Source organism: Guillardia theta (genome assembly GCF_000315625.1).
Source record: "Guillardia theta CCMP2712 unplaced genomic scaffold GUITHscaffold_6, whole genome shotgun sequence".
NCBI classification, from domain to species: Eukaryota; class Cryptophyceae; order Pyrenomonadales; family Geminigeraceae; genus Guillardia; species Guillardia theta.
The window spans coordinates 773,913-791,989 of NW_005434668.1; the positions used below are offsets into that span (position 1 = coordinate 773,913).

The 18,077-nt window shown below is 50.9% G+C and overlaps 4 protein-coding genes across 4 annotated transcripts; 2 read left to right on the plus strand and 2 right to left on the minus strand.

Moving 5' to 3' along the window:
* Positions 1-1,081: 1,081 nt before the first annotated feature.
* Positions 1,082-13,004, plus strand: GUITHDRAFT_84409 (hypothetical protein; the record flags this gene model as incomplete). Its single annotated transcript, XM_005840298.1, has 3 exons — positions 1,082-1,999; positions 2,046-5,225; positions 5,275-13,004. 3 exons carry the CDS (start codon positions 1,082-1,084, stop codon positions 12,925-12,927), a joined length of 11,751 nt encoding a protein of 3,916 aa, XP_005840355.1. The 3' UTR covers positions 12,928-13,004.
* A 119-nt stretch (positions 13,005-13,123) lies between these two features.
* On the minus strand, positions 13,124-14,483 carry GUITHDRAFT_133103 (hypothetical protein; the record flags this gene model as incomplete). The annotated part of the gene is made up of 4 exons (XM_005840299.1): positions 13,124-13,150; positions 13,308-13,368; positions 13,411-14,247; positions 14,296-14,483. 4 exons carry the CDS (start codon positions 14,481-14,483, stop codon positions 13,124-13,126), a joined length of 1,113 nt encoding a protein of 370 aa, XP_005840356.1.
* Positions 14,484-14,901: 418 nt separating this feature from the next.
* On the plus strand, positions 14,902-15,316 carry GUITHDRAFT_101081 (hypothetical protein; the record flags this gene model as incomplete). Its single annotated transcript, XM_005840300.1, has 3 exons — positions 14,902-14,941; positions 15,001-15,077; positions 15,125-15,316. The coding sequence occupies 3 exons, from the start codon at positions 14,902-14,904 to the stop codon at positions 15,314-15,316; spliced, it is 309 nt and encodes a 102-aa protein (XP_005840357.1).
* A 21-nt stretch (positions 15,317-15,337) lies between these two features.
* On the minus strand, positions 15,338-17,833 carry GUITHDRAFT_161034 (translation initiation factor 2, alpha subunit). Its single transcript, XM_005840301.1, has 19 exons — positions 17,703-17,833; positions 17,507-17,571; positions 17,376-17,455; positions 17,283-17,328; positions 17,091-17,226; positions 16,935-17,008; positions 16,824-16,878; positions 16,721-16,776; positions 16,617-16,670; positions 16,530-16,568; positions 16,434-16,483; positions 16,315-16,377; positions 16,217-16,263; positions 16,064-16,170; positions 15,975-16,013; positions 15,798-15,920; positions 15,684-15,749; positions 15,541-15,639; positions 15,338-15,495 (listed from the first exon to the last, which is right to left on the minus strand). Exons 1-19 carry the CDS (start codon positions 17,812-17,814, stop codon positions 15,457-15,459), a joined length of 1,350 nt encoding a protein of 449 aa, XP_005840358.1. The 5' UTR covers positions 17,815-17,833; the 3' UTR covers positions 15,338-15,456.
* Between the last annotated feature and the right edge of the window lie 244 nt (positions 17,834-18,077).

The following is an 18,077-nucleotide window of genomic DNA, read 5'->3' on the forward strand; positions in this document are numbered from 1 at the left end:
CTGGAAGGCAACAGGCTAGGCAGAAAACAAATTCCTAACAAGTCCGCCTCAGAGGTACATAGTGACAAAAGAAGAGGCAGCAGAATTGAAAGACACTTTGACCACACCGCCGCCGTCGGGCGGCCGGGCGGCATGTTACAGCGGCCTCAGACCACTGGGCCTCAGTGGGCGACAGTTTCACTGTCAGGGTCAAGCCTCCTCGACTCTCCTGATTGTCCTCGTGCTGATTTTTAACTTAATTTTGAGTAAAGACAGCGGCCGGTCCGGAGCCTCAATGAGTCACTGGGCCGGGTCACCACTGCCGTCGGCCACGGGTCGAGGAGCCTAAGGAGTCCGAACGGTCCGGCCAGGGGCCGGCCAGGGGCCGGCCGGCCCGGCCGCTGAGTGGGGGCCCCGCCCGCCGGGCGCCCGGCTCATACGCCGAATCCGACTCGGGGACGGCCGCGGGGCCGCGATACGGTCCGCCGCCGGCGTATTTGATGGGTCTGACATCTTACGTGGTCTCCCCCCCTTCCTTGAACGGCAGAGCTAACCGCCGGGCCTATGGCGGCAGGCAGCAGACAGAGGCGAGGCGAGAGGAGGAACATGGGGAGCAGCAGAGGACAAGGCGAGTGCTGAAGCCACTTGAGCGCTGGGAGATCGCACTGGTGAGGCGCAGCCTAAAAAGGTCACGTGTTAGTGCCGGTTGCCGGGAGCAGACCCTCTGTTGAGATCGGTCAGTTCGCCTGACCCGCATTCTTCAGACATGTCCGAAGCAGGTTTGAAGAGGAACAGCACATTCCATGATGCCACAGGTGTGTCATCCTCAAATCCCATTTGCCGTTTCCTCGCTTGTTGATGTTTGATCGCAGGGTTCGGTGAGAGTATCGACCTTGCCAGAATCTCGACGAAGATAGGAGAGACTGAGAGTATTCGCAAGGTTGATGAAGACACGCTACTCATCAGCGGAGGCTTGAATTCTTCTCTGTTTGCTTACACAAGGGAGTCAGTCTTTCAGTATGACGAGGACCTGGACGTCGCCCTGCGGTCTCGGGGACATCCGGGCATGAAGCTGAAGCACAGCAAGTACTCGAGCACGCGCATGGTCAAGACCTCTAGCAAAGAGAATGCAGATGAGAATGGAAATGAAGCAAAAAGCCATCTCCCACGAACAGGCGATGAAGCCGTCGAGTTTTTCGGACGAGCAGGAGAAGATTCTGAAACCAAAGTGCTTTTCTTGAATCGTGCGCATACAGGACTGAATTTCCGACCCTATGACCTAGTCGTTGTCGACAGATCTGACATTGAGCCGGAATACTTTACAATGTCTTCGTCGGGAGTGGTTCACATTCAACCAAATCAACCATCGCAATTCACACATCTTGGTCAATGGTGGAGAAGGTCGTCACTATTTAACACACTAAGAAGTATTCCTTTCTTCAAAAACTTTGTGCTGGCAAAGACACATCAACTGTGGACTCAAAATGTGAGATTCCGCAAGTACTCTCAAATTCGCAAACGACTTGTGAAGAAGCTTTTTCTTGCTAAGAAGGCGTTTTGTTCTACCTTGATCGAGGTCAATCATCAATGTTTCGAGTTGAGGAGCACGTTGCTGCTTCAGTACTCCACGAAGCATTCGTACAATATCAATGAGTACATTGACATTCAAAACAAAGTACGCACAGAAAGTTCGAGGGCATTTGAAAACATTGTCGACAAAGTGCAGGCTCTGCTTGAGAAGGTCTGCGACGACGTTACTTCTCGCGTCAGAGCTTCCGAAGATGGATTGCCAACAGGGGGCATTGATGAAGCAGCAGCCATCATATCTCAGAAGAGTCAAAAGAGTAAGTCGATGCAGCAGCTGAAACAAGAGAAGTTGGAGCGTGAAAGAGCCTTGCTGCTTGCACGGCAGGAGGTTGCCATGCTTGCTCAATTCATTCGACTAGCAGATTACATGGTGGTCGAAAGCCTGCTCCTCTTGGTGATCCAGCAGGCAGACATGTTCTTTCAAGATCTTGAGGTATGCTGCATTTGTTTTCAATTCTCAACGCTCACCTGGTTTCCAGCAACCATCGAAGAAGAACGGTTTGTTCAACATCACTATCAGCATGGAGAGAGACAAGATATGCTTTGAGCCTGAAGAGAAAGATGTCAGCTCACAACTCTCCAGCATGCTAGATCAGATGGTTTCTTGCGTCCACAATGTTCCGCGCTTGCTTTACATTGCTTCTTTCAAGAGCCATTTCGACGACAAGCAGAGAGTTATAGGTCCACACCTGGGAGACATGATACGATCAAGCTCGAATTACAAATTGATTTGCCAACAGATTGAAGATGTCATCAAGAAAGACTTCCAGGACGTCAGAGGGTACGCTAAGTTCGCTGAGGCCTACTTTCCCATCTACAATTTCGCGGCGGACTTCGACAAGGAAAACTTTGCAAACCAGGACCACATTGCAAACTCACGAAATATCAAGAGAGAAATGTTGAAATGGAAACAGTATGGTTATGACCTTGAGAGAATGAAGCTCTCAGCGATAGTAGGAATATTCGGAGTTGATAGCAAAACCCTAAGAAATAGTCTGATGGACAAAAAGCAAGTGGTTCTAGAAGACATGAAAGATGTATTGCACTCGGCCGCCAGAGATGGCTGTGCCAACGTATTATCTCAATTTCAACAAAGGATCAAAACACTGGGCAGGAAGCCATCAAACCTGGTGGAATTTGCAAAGTTTGTTGAATCCAAGAATGAGATTGCGGATGAAGTCAAGAATTTAATTTCAAAGTCAAACACAGTAGACGACATGTACAAGTTGTTGAGCACTTTCGATGTCAAGATCCCTTCTGCAGAGCAAGTAAATCTGGATGACTTGCACTCAATTAACACCCAATTTCAAGATGTTCTCGAGAGTGCGGAACAGGATGTTTCTGGACACCTTGGAAGACATGCTCAAACATTGAATCAAGAAATTCAGAAATTAGAGCAAGACTTGATTGAAATCATGACGGATCTGGCTTCGGGTGATGCCACCAATCCTAATGCTGACAGCTCAGCAGTGATTGAAATGCTTGACGCAGTTCAAAAACAGATAGATACCATCCGGGCCAAAGCAGAGACGTACTCTCATTACCAAAAACTGTTCAATATGTCCACTCATGAGTATACCAACTTGACATCTACAACTGAACTGTTTGAGGAGAAGTACGAATTATGGAACCTCATCCGGGTATGGGAGGACCTGACATCTGGACCTGGTGGGTGGAGGTCACAAAACTGGAGCGCACTAAGTGCAGAAGAAATGGAAAAGGAAGTACAAAGTGCCTTGAAGAATGCAACAAGAATAAGCAAGAAGAGGGAAGACGACGTAGCTCAAAGATTCAAAGAAGATGTCTTGAAATGGAAGCATTACATGTCAACACTAGTCCCGTTGGGTAATCCGGCTTTGAAAACACGTCATTGGGAAAAGATATTCGAAAAATTGGGCAGGTCATATGACAAAGACATGACTCTGGACAACCTGATACAATGGAACATCTTTAGCATACGCGAATTCGTTGAGGAGATATCCGGAGTGGCCTCAGGAGAGCTTGCTTTGGAGATCCAGTTGGAGAAGATTGAAAACACGTGGAAGAACCTCAACTTTACAGTGCATGGCTATCGAGAGAGCAAAGACATCTTCATACTGGCTGGTCTTGACGACATCTTCACAGCTTTGGAAGACAATCAAGCAGCGCTACAAACCATGCTGGCGTCACGTTTCGTCATGGGAATTCGCGACAAGGTGGAATACTGGGATCGAAAACTCTCTTTACTCTCGGAAACTTTAGATGAATGGCTCGCTGTCCAACGCAGCTGGATGTACTTGGAGAGCATCTTTGGAGCTCCAGACATTCAAAAACAGCTGCCACAGGAGACTGTACAATTCTTGAGGGTGGATCAGAACTGGAAGGACATCATGAAGAAGACCAAGAAACGGCCGAATGCTATAGACGCATCAACCGCTCAAGGCATCCTAGAGATGTTCCAAGAGTCGAACAAAGTTTTGGAGAAGATCCAAAAGAGTTTAGAAGACTATCTTGAGACCAAGAGAATGGGTTTCCCGAGATTTTACTTCTTGTCCAATGATGAACTGCTGGAGATTCTATCTCAAACAAGAGATCCTCTGGCAGTACAGCCTCACCTGCGGAAATGCTTCGATGCGATGGCAACTGTTGATTTTGAAGACGGTCAAGCTACTGACGATGACAAGCCGATGAAAATCATTGTCGCCATGAATAGTGCTGAAACCGAAAAGGTGAAGTTCAGCAACCCGGTTGCTACGGCGCCGAAAAGCGTTGAGTTCTGGATGTGCGATCTGGAAGCGATGATGATTCAGAGTTTGTTGGACTGGACGATTGAAGCCAAAGAAGCATACAGCGAGGATGTAAGAGAGAAGTGGTTTTTCATGTTTCCCGCCGCATCTATCTCAACAGTGGATCAGATCGAATGGACTAGGAGCGCAGAAAATGCCATCAATCTGATCAATGAGGGAGTAAACGAAAACGCGCTCAATGATTTCCTTCAAGCTTCTGTGGAGCAAATAAGTAGAATGGTTGATGTTATCAGGACGAACCTCACCAACATCCAACGTTCTGTCATGGCAAACTTGATTGTTCTTGATGTGCATGCGCGAGATGTCACAAAACGTTTGATTCGAGACAAGGTGTCTTCTATCACAGATTTTGCCTGGATTTGTCAGCTACGATACTATTGGGACGAGAGTTCAGTGGACGACAAGCATGGCTGTGTTGTGCGGCAAACCAACGCCTGGTTCTACTACGGTTGGGAGTACCTCGGCGTGGTCCCCAGGTTGGTCATCACTCCTCTCACCGACAAATGCTTCATGACCCTCACCGGCGCTCTCAACCTTCTGCTCGGTGGCGCTCCCGCTGGCCCCGCAGGCACCGGAAAGACTGAGTCCGTGAAAGACCTCGGAAAGGCGCTGGCAATGCCGGTGGTCGTGTTCAACTGCTCCGATGGCCTCGACTACAAGATGATGGAGAAGTTCTTCTCGGGACTAGCTCAGGCAGGTGCTTGGGCCTGCTTCGACGAGTTCAACAGGATCGACATCGAAGTGCTGTCTGTCATTGCACAGCAGATCATGACCATCCAGAATGCTCTCAAAGAATTCGTGGAACGATTCGAATTCTTCGGGAAGGAAATCAGACTCAACAGAAACTACGGATGCTTCATCACTATGAATCCGGTGAGTCAGACAGTCCCTGTGACTTCCTTACTGATCGTCTAAATCGCAGGGATACGCTGGGAGAACAGAGTTACCCGACAATCTGAAAGCTCTCTTCCGTCCGATGGCGATGATGGTTCCAGATTACGCTTTGATCGCAGAGATCATGTTGTTCTCCGAGGGATTCAGAGACTCTCTCACTCTCGCTCGCAAGCAAACAGCCATGTACAGGCTGGCATCTGAGCAGCTTTCATCGCAAGATCACTATGACTTTGGCATGAGAGCGGTCAAGTCTGTTCTGGTCATGGCAGGGAAGTTGAAACGGTCAGATCCAAACATGGTGGAAGACATCACGCTGATAAGAGCTCTGAGAGATAGCAACATCCCCAAGTTCCTTGCTCCTGATATCCCGCTCTTCAACGCCATTCTACGGGATTTGTTCCCTGGCGTCACTGTGCCTCAAGTCGATTATGGAAATGTACAGACGTATATCGAACGGAAGCTTGTGGAGAGAAAGTTGCAGATCGTGCCTGCATTTGTGGGAAAGATCATTCAACTGCACGAGACGATGGTGGTGCGGCATGGAGTTATGCTCGTCGGAGTGACGGCTGTCGGCAAGACGACAGTGTCCACAGTCCTGGGTCATGCCTTCACGCAAATGAAGATGGACGGGGCCGGTGGAGACTTCGAGAAGGTGGATCAGTACACTTTGAATCCGAAATCCATCACAATGGGAGAGTTGTACGGAGAGTTCAACCTCATGACGCAAGAGTGGACAGATGGGATCATCTCGACCATCGTTCGTGAAGCTTGCAGCGCCGTAGCCAACGGTGACACAGCCAGGAAATGGATCTGGTGCGATGGGCCCGTGGACGCGATTTGGATTGAGTCCATGAACACGGTACTTGATGACAACAAGACTCTCTGTCTGAACAACGGAGAGCGGATCAAGCTTCCCTCAACCATGACGATGGGATTCGAAGTGAACGACCTCGCTGTTGCCTCCCCTGCTACTGTGAGTAGGTGTGGCATGGTGTATCTCGAGCCGGTGTACCTTCGCTGGCACCCTGCAGCCCAGTCGTGGGCTGAGAATGTGCTGGAAGAGCGCTTCCAAGGGTATGGGAAGAAAGCGATGGAGCTGTTCGAGGTCGTCGGCGATCCTACCTTGTCCTTCATCAGGAAGGAATGTACCGAGCACCTTGTTTCTGTTGATTTCAATCTCATGATGAGCTTTCGCAATCTACTTGGCAGCCTCTTGAATGAGTCTTATGGAGTTGACAAAGATAACATCAATGAGAGGTTCGAGAAGTATTTTGTGTTTTCGTACATCTGGACCTTGGGCGGAAACCTCCATGACAATTCGATTCCAAAGTTCGATGAGTTTGCTAGGCAGATGATCACGAAGATTGTCCCAGACTTTCCCACAGACAAGAGCATCTACGATTGGAAGATCGACGAGAGCACAGGAGATTTCGTACCATGGTCATCGCTCATCCCGAAGTTTGAATATGACAAGACGCAACCATTCTTCAACCTGATTGTCCCGACAATTGATTCCACCCGAGTCAAGTTTGTGATGAAAGCTCAGATTCTTGGAGGTCACCATGTTCTTGTGGGAGGCAACTCAGGAGTTGGCAAGACCATCATAATCCAAGACTTCCTAGACAATGCTGGAGAGGAGTACATCAGTCAAACTAAAGTTTTCAGCGCTCAAACGCCTGCTCGAGGCTTACAGGTCTTCTTCGAAGAGAAGCTGGAGAAGATTAGGAAGAACCTGCTTGGCCCTCCCTCTGGAAAGACTTTCTTGTTCTTCATCGACGACTTGAACATGCCCATGAAAGAGACCTACGGAGCTCAACCGCCAATCGAGCTCATCAGGCAGATCATAAACGTGCAAGACGAAAACAACGGAGGGTTCTACGACCTGAAGAAGATTGGGCTCTTCAAGAAGGTCCGAAACACGCAATTCCTTGCAGCCAACGCCCCACCAGGAGGGGGGAGGTCCGAGGTGACTCCTCGACTGATGAGGCACTTCCATCTCATCAACCTGCCGGACTTGTCAAACGAATCGATGAAATCCATCTTCCTGTCCATTATGACCGGCTTCCTGCAAGATTTCCCTTCAGAGTATGCCGGCATCGGGGAACCTGTCGTCGAGGGGACCTTGGACGTGTACGTGGAGATACAGAAGGCTTTGCTTCCGACCCCTTCCAAATCTCACTACACCTTCAACCTCCGCGATCTCGCGAAAGTGATACAGGGCATTCTCATGGTCGATCCTGCAAACATTGAGAATGTTGATCAGTTTCTCAGGCTGTGGAGCCATGAATGCTCGAGGGTCTTCAGAGATCGTCTGATCAGTGACGAAGACAAGCATTGGTACGATGAGAAGATACTAGCAGTTATAGAAACTTCCTTCAAGAAAAACTGGACCAAGGACGAAATCTCTGATGTTTGCTTTGGTGACTTCCTTGCGACTAAACCAGCTCCATACGTCGAGATCAAGGACATGGAGAAAGCGAATTCCGTACTGAAAGATTTTGCTGAGGATTACACATTGAACTTGAACAAACCGATGGACTTGGTATTCTTCAAAGATGCCATTCAGCACATTGGCAGGATTGCTAGGTTGCTCCGCCAACCCAGGGGAAATGCCCTTCTTGTTGGAGTCGGTGGCAGCGGACGGCAGAGTCTCACAAAGCTCGCGTCATACATAGCAGAGATGAAATGCTTTCAGATTGAGTTGTCGAGAGGGTACGGGGTGAATGAGTTCCACGAGGACTTGAAACGTCTGTTGTTCCTGGCTGGCGCGGAGAACAAGCCAACTGTGTTTCTGTTCAACGACACGCAGATTATTCGAGAATCATTCCTTGAGGACATCAACAACATTCTCAACGCTGGCGAGGTCCCTGACCTCTTCGCTGCCGATGAGATGTCCAAGATCGTGGATGCCGTACGTCCTCTAGCCAAGGCTGCCGGCAGGCTAGAGACGAAGGACAACATATACGCTCACTTTGTGAGCCTCTGCAGAGACAACCTTCACTGTGTGTTGGCGTTCAGCCCTGTGGGCGAGGCGTTTCGAAACCGCCTGAGGATGTTCCCGTCCCTTGTCAACTGCTGCACCATCGACTGGTTCACGCCCTGGCCTCAGGACGCTCTCCGATCTGTGGCGAATCAGTTCCTGTCCAAGATCGACCTGGGCTCAGAGACGGTTAGAGACTCGATCAGCAAAGTCTGCATGACGATCCACTCCTCTGTCAGAAAATCAGCTGAAGGGTTCTTGGCAGAGCTGCGCAGACACACGTACACTACCCCCACAAGTTATCTGGAACTGATCAACGTCTACACTCAAATGCTCGCCGACGAACGATCCATTGTCAACGGGAAGGCGGATCGATACCAAGGAGGAATGGACAAACTGATCTCCACCAACAAGATGGTCACAGAGCTCAGGACAGAAATCATTGAGCTGCAGCCTGTCTTAGCTCAGGCAGCAGAAGACACGGCAAAGTTGATCGAGGAGGTGACAAAGGACAAGGAGGCAGCAGCAGTGGTGAAGGCAAACGTTGAAGATGAAGCGAAGAAGGTTAACGCAGCTACGGAGGAGGCGCAGGCGATCAAGGAGGATGCGCAGAAGGACCTGGATGAGGCGCTGCCGGCGTTCGACTCGGCCCTGAAGGCGCTCAAGTCTCTTAACAAGAACGACATCACTGAGATCAAGTCGTTTGCTAAACCACCTGAGATGGTGATGACCACGTTGGAAGCTGTATGCATCCTGAAAGGCGTGAAACCTAACTGGGATGAGTCGAAGAAACTTTTGAATGATTCCAACTTCCTTTCCAGCCTTGAAACATATGACAAGGACAACATTCCCGAAAAGAGTCTCAAGACCTTGCAGAAATACATCAACAATCCAGACTTTGTGCCAGACAAAGTCGAGAAGATATCGAAAGCAGCGAAATCGCTGTGCATGTGGGTTCGAGCCATGGATGTCTACGCCAGGGTTGCCAAGAATGTTGAACCGAAGAAGAAGAAGTTGATGGAGGCTGAAAAGATGGTGGCTGATATGAGCGCGCTGCTCGCTCGGAAAACGCAGGAGTTGAACGATGTCCTGGCACGAGTCAAGACGTTGGAAGACAAGCTCGCAGAGACGTTGAAGAAGAAAGACGAGTTGCAGCAGCAGTCAGACATCAGCACGGCAAGGCTCGAAAGAGCTGAGAAACTCACCGGAGGCCTTGCCAACGAGCAAGTCAGGTGGGCGCAGGAGTTGGATCAGCTGAACCAAGACAAGATCGACTTGACCGGAAACATCCTGATAGCCGCTGGAGTCATCGCGTACGCAGGGCCCTTCACCGCCAACTACCGCAAGGATCTGATCTCCAAGTGGACCAAGGTATGCGCTGAGGAGAACCTGCCCTGCGACCAGCACTTCACCTTGGAGCGGATCGTGGGAGATCCTCCGACCATCAGGAACTGGAACATCCAGGGGCTGCCCGCCGATCCTTTCTCAGTAGAGAACGGGATCATCGTGACCAAAGGGAGGCGATGGCCGCTGATGATCGACCCTCAGATGCAGGCCAACCGATGGGTCCGCGCGATGGAGAAGACGAATCGCATCCAAGTGATCAAGCTGACAGAACCGACGTTCTTGCGTACTCTAGAGAACTGCATCAGGATAGGAAACCCTGTCCTCCTTGAGAACGTGGAGGAGTCTCTCGATCCGGCGCTTGAGCCTGTTCTATCCAAGTCCGTCTTCAAGCAAAGCGGTCGGCTGCTCATCCGCCTGGGGGATACCGATGTAGACTACAACCCCGACTTTAAGCTCTACATCACATCCAAGTTGCCGAACCCTCACTATCCCCCCGAAGTCTGCGTCAAGGTCACCATTGTCAACTTCACCGTCACCCCCAAGGGCTTGGAAGATCAGCTGCTGGTCTCTGTGGTGGCGCACGAGCGGCCGGAGCTCGAGGACGAGAAGAATGAGTTGGTGGTGCAGATAGCTAACGGGCAGAAGCAGCTCAAGGAGATCGAAGACAAGATTCTCTTCATGCTTGCAAATTCGCAAGGAAACATCTTGGACGATCAAGACCTGATCGAGACGCTGGGGGCGAGCAAGACAACATCAGCTGAGATCAACGAGCAGCTCAACCAGGCCTCCGAGACCAAGACGAGAATCGATGACGCGTGCGAGGGATACAGGCCGGTAGCGAAGCGAGGAGCCATCTTGTACTTTGTTGTGGCGAGCATCGCGAATGTCGATCCTATGTATCAGTACTCTCTTCAATTCTTCATCAATCTGTTCAATGGCTGCATGGACAAGAGCCCCCGATCGCCTGACATAGCCGAGCGAGTGAACATCATCATCAAGGTTGTGACGGAAGATGTTTACACGAACGTGTGTCGAGGTCTGTTTGAGAAGGACAAGAAGATGTTCTCCTTCATGATCGCTGTGCAACTGATGCGGTTGGAATCTGAGAGCATCTCGGAGGAAGAGTGGGGCTTCTTCCTTACAAAAGGAGGGTATGTCGATCCGGCGAAGCTGCCGGCAAATCCATGCGAAGATTGGGTGAAGACAGAAGTGCTGGGAGGCCTCTACAACCTCAACCACCTCAAGAGCTTCGACTCCTTCCTCGACTCCTTCTTCGCAGACGCCTCGGCATGGCAAGCATGGTTCGACAAGACAGCCCCGCACGAGGAGCCGCTGCCTGGGAAGTGGGAGGAGGAGCTGACGCAGTTCCAGAAGCTGCTGGTGATTCGAGTGCTGCGAGACGAGAAGCTGGTGGAAGCAGTCACTCTCTTCATCTACAAGAACATCGGGAAGCACTTCGTTGACGTGCCCGCGTTCGATCTTGCCGCCTCCTTCAACGACTCCTCCCCCCTGACTCCCATCATCTTCGTGCTCTCCACAGGCGCTGACCCGACCATGTACCTCTTCAACCTGGCCAAGGAGCTCTCGGTCTTCGAGAGGCTCAAGATGATCTCGCTCGGGCAAGGCCAGGGCCCGATAGCTGAGGCGCTCATCGCCAGCGCGCGCGAGTCCGGGGACTGGGTCTGCTTGCAGAACTGCCACCTGGCCTCGTCCTGGATGCCGGAGCTGGAGAAGATCCTCGAGTCGCACCAGACAATGAAGCTGCACGATGACTTCAGGTTGTGGCTGAGCAGCATGCCCAGCAAGGTCTTCCCCGCTAGCGTTCTGCAAGCTGGGATCAAGCTGACCAACGAGCCTCCCAAGGGCCTTCGTGCGAACATGAAGCGAACCTACGAAGACATGTCTGAGGCTGAGTTCCTCTACTTCGACGAGAAGGCTGCTGAGGATGACAAGCTGGCACCCAAGATCAGAGCATGGAAGAAGCTCTTGTTTGGCTTGTGCTTCTTTCACGCGTGCGTGCAAGAGCGGAGGAAGTATGGACCCATCGGGTGGAACATCCGGTACGAGTGGAACCAATCCGACATCCTAACGGCCATGGCGAACCTTCGGATGTACTTGGAGGAGCAGAGCACGGTCCCTTACGAGACTCTCCAGTACGTCATCGGCGAGGTGAACTACGGAGGGAGAGTAACAGACTACATGGATCAGAGGTGTGTGGCAGCTATCCTGGAAAGGTACATCAACCCTGAGACCGTGGAGAACGACGATTACAAGTTCACTGAGGACGGGAGGTATTACTCCCCCGAACCATCTCAGTTCCAGTCTGTTCGTGATTACATCGACAAGCTGCCGCTCACCGACACCCCTGAGGTCTTCGGCCTCCACATGAACGCAGCCATCGCCTTCGAGAACAGCGAGACCAAGTACCTTATGGACACCATCATATCTTCTCAGCCGAGGAGCAGCCAAGGCACGGGGGGCGACACTGCTGACGACATTGTTGGGGCGCTTGCCGCGGACTTGCTCAGCAAGCTGCCGAAGCCTCTCTCCACAGAGAACACCTCCTCCTTGACGTTCATGGCAGACGACGAGGGGACTGTCAACTCTCTCGGGACTTACCTGACCATCGAGATGGGCAAGTTCAACAAGCTGCTCAAGAAGATGAGCTCCACCCTCTCGGAGCTCAGACGAGCCATCAAGGGGCTGGTGGTCATGTCCTCCGACCTCGACAGCATGTTCCAGGCCTTCCAGTTCCAGAAGGTCCCCGCCAACTGGAACTCGGTGTCATACCTATCGCAGAAGCCCCTCGGTTCCTGGTTTAAGGATCTCATCGAGAGAGTCGAGTTCATGCAGAAGTGGATCGAGCGGGGGCCTCCGGAGAGCTTCTGGATGTCCGCCTTCTTCTTCCCTCAAGGCTTCATGACCGCAGCCCTGCAGATGTACGCGCGAGACAAGAAGATAGCCATCGACACCCTCGACTTCAAGACAGTAGTGATGAAGACTTCTCCTGAAGAAGTCGTAGCTCGTCCTCCGCACGGCGTCTACATCTACGGAGCCTTCATTGAGGGGGCGCGGTGGGACAAAGAGCTCAACTGCATCATGGAGTCGCGCTTCGGGGAGACCCACGTGTACATGCCAGTGATCTGGCTGGAGCCAGTGGTGAAGGGGCAGGAGGCGGAAGACTCGGACACCTACAACATCCCCTTCTACAAGGTCTCCTCTCGAGCTGGAACCTTGTCCACCACCGGCCACTCCACCAACTTCATCCGTTTGCTTCAGCTGCCCTCCGGACATGTCAGCCCGACGCACTGGGTAAGGAGGAGCGTAGCACTGCTCTCACAGCTCGACGACTAGAGCCATGGCGAGCATGGAAGCCCCTAGATCTTAGTATGCGAGGTATAATGTACAAGCTAATAACATTTCGCTCTCCTAGAAGGCCTCTGAAGGCCATTCGTCGTCCTCCACTTCCAGATTCACCTTCCTACGGCGATGAAGAATCTTTCTTGCGTTCTTGATGTTGATGTCGAGATCCTTCTCCTTCTCCATCCTCTCACGCTCCTTGATCGCTTCGTCGATCCTGATTTGCATCAGATCCGCTTTCTTCTGCAACCTCGCCTTGGCAAGTCTCTTCTTTTCATCTTCAACTTTGTCCATGAACTTGACCTGACGATTAATCTGTCAACAACAAAACATTCAGTTGAAACTTCTTTCTGCGTCCATGAAAGAGAGTCTACCTCCAAGTTGTGCGCCTTCTCCTCGCTCTTCTTTTCCGAGAGAGATCCCAGATGCTCATTCCTGCCACACGTCATGCACTTCAATGTCGGGGCTCTTTTTCACCTTGCGGGAGCTTCCAGCTCAGACAGGGCATGATCGATACGACTCCGCAGCATGTTCTTCACCTTCCGAAACCTCATGAACTCTGCTTCTTCCTCCTGATCTTTGCTTGCCAAATTCTTCACTCTCTTCTCAAAGTCGCGTTCCTTCTGTTGAGACGCCTGGACGGCCTTCTTTTCATCCTCCGAAGCATCTTTTGACGAGTAGATGAAGCTTCTCATGGCTTTCAGGTCAGCCTTGATCTCCTGCGAAGACATCGCAAAAGCCTTCGAAGAGTTGCTCGCTTGCAGTTTCAGGAAGTCTTCGTACGCCTTGGACGCGCTCCTCGATTCCTCCTGGTATTTGCGAATGAGGTCATGGTACTGCCCCTGCCTGACCTTCTCGCCATCCTTTGCTGCATCGAGCAGCTTGATCGCATCTTGAGCATCTGGTCTCGCACTCGATTCAATCTCTTGTTCTGAGTCCAGCAGGTGATTCAGCAACTTCTCCTCCTTCTCATGGTGCATCTTCAACTGCATTTGATGTTGCTTGAATCGTTCGTCCTGCCTCTTCTTGTATGCACTCTCACTCTCATGAAATTTCTGCTCACGTTCAACAGCAGCCTTGGCTGCCTGTCCAAGAAGCTTGGCTGCATTCCGCGAGTCAAACACTTTTGACCTCGATTCCGCGTCCGACGGTTCGTCGTGCCTGATCTTGGAACTCCGCGCGTGGGCTGCCTCTTCAAAGTTCTGATGCTCGCGCGCATACAAATCTCGGTATGATGCCACAAGCCGTTCAAAGTCTACTTCTTTGTGTGTGTCAGCTTTGTCAATGGCATGAAGAATCCGCTTCTCATCAACACTGCGACAACGTCACGTTTCTCCTCATTTCACGCAACTATTTGCCCACCTTGTGAAGACCTCTGGAGTTTTGGGAGCTTTCGCGTCCTGCATGAGCATGGATTCATCTCGATGTTCTTGGTTAGCTTGCATCACAACGACAACCATCCCGCATATCAGTGCAGACATGGACGCAACTAGGGCGACAGACCTCCAGGAGCCTGCGGATGGCAAGAGAAAGAGAGTGTCACGTAACATGTTGAACCGCCAATCCCTTCTTGTTCTCCTCCCGCAGCCTCAAGGAAGCAGCATCGTTCTACTCTCCTCTTGATCTCTCTTCCTACATCTCCTCTTGCTCCTCCCTCCCTCCCTCCCTACTCATACCTGCCGCCGCCATGTCGCTCCTATATTGGGGAATCCGTTACGCTCGTTGCGAAAGGAGTGAAACTGAAACGGTTGTAACTGAAGGCATAGTGGTAATGAGGGTGATGATAATGCGAAACGAACGCGCGAGAATTCCTAAATGGGTAGATGGAATGAAGATGTACCAGCGAGACTTGCTGATGTCAGGCGAAGAGATGGGAGCAGTGTATGCTCACCACAAGCATGAACGACTAGTTGATCCTTTCATAGCTCCTCACTGATACTCGTAACCTGTTAGGAATTCGTTTGAAACATGACCGAGAACGCTCCAACAAGCTCGAACGTGAATGCAGGTTTGTGCCATAACACGTTGTATCACACAAGAATAGTATCCTCTAAACTCATGCACCAGAGGAAGAAGTAAGGTCTGGTGTCTGGAGCTCGGTTCCTGCGCTTCCTGCCCCCTCAGATGCTGCAACCACCCTGCAGGTTGATAAGGCTTGCCTCTACCGCGTTGCTGTTGACGCATGCGGCAGGTGGGCGAGACTGTGTCTTTAGAAGATCGACTTGGGCCTTTGGTGGTGAACGCAGATGGAAGTCTATCAAGAATAGCGAACTGGGAGAACATGACGGAGGCAGAAAAGGCAAACACATTGAGAGTGCTGGGAAGGAGGAATGGAGCACGACTGGCGAACTTGAACAGCATGCACGCGGACGACAGCAACTAGGGGAGAGCGAGGGAGACAACTGAAAAGCATTTCTTTTAAAAAAAATAAATGACAAGCCCAACTGCTGCTGCAGAAATCATACAATCCTTAAAAGAGCCCAAAAAAACGTCAATGCCTTCTGGTACACACTTTTAAGCTTTCTAATCTTCGTCTTCCTCCTCATCGTCATCTCCTTCCACCTGAGAATCTCGTCAACCTGGCAAGCAGAAGAAACTTCAACGAACCTCCATGTTCGCGCGCTGAGCGTCTTCAAGAGCCTTTGCAAGAGCTGCTTCTTCCTCTGCTCCGACAGCCGTGGGCTTCATCTTGATTGCCATCTCTCCCTGCGCAGCTTTGAGCCCCCAGCTTGCTGCTCTCTACCTCGCACATTTCGCTTGATGATCTCGTCCTTGACTTTCTCAAGAGCTCCTTCAAGCAATTTGATGCCTACGTCCTGCACCACATCTCACGCCTCATCCTCCTGACTGAAATTCCAGCTGACCTGATCCAGGGTGTTGCATGTCATCACGTAGAGCGGAGGTGCGATGAGGCGAACGGAGATGGGATTCATTTCCGTTCCGCACTTCACTCCCTCCAAGAGCGCGGCCTTGATTGCATCGATTCCCTGGACATCGATGCTGCATCAGGAACAAGCGATGCGCAGTCCAGGAAAACTAACCTCGTACGCAAAGCATGTGACTTCAAAGTCCGAACGAACCTAGAGACAAGACATGAGTGGGCAATCCTAGAGGAAAACAATCTGGCTACCTTCACAGGCTGGGGTGTCAATCTCATCTCAACGTTCCTCAAAAGGGCTTTCTTGACATCTTCGCTCATGCAGTACTTGTCCAGGATAGTTGGGTCACTCAGCAAACCTTCGATGCATCGGGTGAGTAGAACGCGGTTGAAAACTTCTTTTACGTTTGAAGGCGTCGAGCAAATGGCCACATTCCTCTCCGAGTTCCCAGCTTGAGATTCAAATTTCACACATCGAACTAGCCAGGTCAATGGAGGATCACCCGAAAGAGTCATAGAGATCTTCGACGTCTCTCTTCTGGGTAGTTGCTAAGTTCCTCATGATGCTGATCACACAGTCAGCGTATCGAGACAGATATTCAAAGATGATAAAAATGTGAACCTGTGAGCTGATTTTGATTTGTTAAATTTTTCTTCGATCTTTTCGACATCCTGAACGAGATGTCAACGATCCATATGCGATGCTGGTAAGCTGAACCTCGGGCGACACACGTCTCTTAGAAAGATCGATGTAACCCTACATCAATTTTCAGTCGGGAAGATATGCAACTACGATGACAAGAACCTTGTCTTTGTCAACACGCAAAACAAGCGCAACTTCTTGTCTCCCAACGTTGATCTTAACAGATTATCAACCAACTAAAGGAGCTTCCAGTGTTGATGACAAACCAGCTTCTTCACTGAGCGGATTCGTCTTCTTGAAAGCTCAGAAAGCAAAATCATGCCTGCAGTACTTTCAGCTCTGTGTGATCCAGGATTCAACGTCGCTCACCCTCGGTATCATCGTACTCCACCAAGGAAACATAAACTCCCATCACATCAATACGCTGATTCGATTAAGGATCAGAAATTTTTCGTCCGCTCCTGTTCTTAAAGATTCTACCTTGACAAGCACTACAACGGTTTCCTCAACATCAGGATACTTGTTGCGGTACATCCTGCACCTCAAGTTTGGCTCTGCCAAAGACACAGCAGCAAGTCACAAAAGGACTGAACTAGAAAACACACATGGTTGAACACATCAGCAGTGTGTTCTTACCTTCAGGGGTTGCAGACAGCGGAATTTCAAGTCCTGGGACAACAAATACTGTATCCAAGATCTCCTTATCCGTGGGGAACCCGACGCCGAGCGACTTTCTGTCATTGCCATCTCTGTCGGGGTACACGGACAATCCCTGTAGACGAAGAAGGGAGACTGAGAAGAGCTACAACATCGACAGGCTGCAACAACCTTCTTGCCTAATGACGGCAAGCCAAGGTGGGGGAGACTGAACTTCCTGGTTTTCAAGTTACGACCAGTTGCACCCCACATTTCCCATCCGACCTGTCGTCAAGAACTTCTCCATCTTTTCCCGTTGCTGCAATCAGGCAAGTCCAGTTTGCATTCTCTTCCTCCTTCTTGATCTTTACACCCCAATCAACGTTTCTGCGGGCGCTATGATAGCAAAGACGTACCGCGAAGTGATCCTTGGTGTACGGAGCTTGCTCTACGTACTTGTGGAAAGAGTATGGCTTGCATCCTGCGGAGATGAATGTGAGATTGAAGCAGACACCCTCTTTCACGCAACAGATTCCATGTTGGACTATTCTGACATGTCAAAATAACAAACAATCTCTGAAGTCTAGTCGAAGGGAGCTTGCAGAGCCGAACCTTCTTTCTTCGGATGGAACAAGGTGAAGAAGCCTGAGGGAGGGAAGGCTGAGGTAGGAGCGTCCACCGTGATGGAACCATCGTCCATCAGCTTCGCCGCATAGCGCGCCATTTCTACCGCACGCGTCTGCACGCGTGGCGAACCGAATCACTCAACTCAGGCCCGCCTCCCCCCCCATACCTCGGGGCAGTTTGGAAGGCAGAGCCGGGGCAGGCCCGCTGAACCTGCCCCGCATCCCCGCATATGAGCCGACCAGACTTCACGTGCCATGGCGAAGCGACGACGTGAGTTTTGGAGGCATGTGGTTGCGAGAGGAGGCGAGAGGTTGAAGCTGAGGCTGGAAGAAGAGAGGAGAGATAATCGGAGTACGTTCA

Bases quoted from the DNA above. Each gene is read 5' to 3' on its own strand.
- GUITHDRAFT_161034 (XM_005840301.1), bottom strand. From the start codon at position 17,814: ATGGCGCGCTATGCGGCGAAGCTGATGGACGATGGTTCCATCACGGTG. The intron at 16,171-16,216 runs GTAAAAGAAGTT...GATGCATCGAAG, and splicing joins TTTGCTCGACGCCTTCAAAC to GTTTGCTGAGTGACCCAACT. The intron at 15,496-15,540 runs GTTCGTTGAAGT...CGAGATTCTCAG, and splicing joins CTCAGCGCGCGAACATGGAG to GTGGAAGGAGATGACGATGA.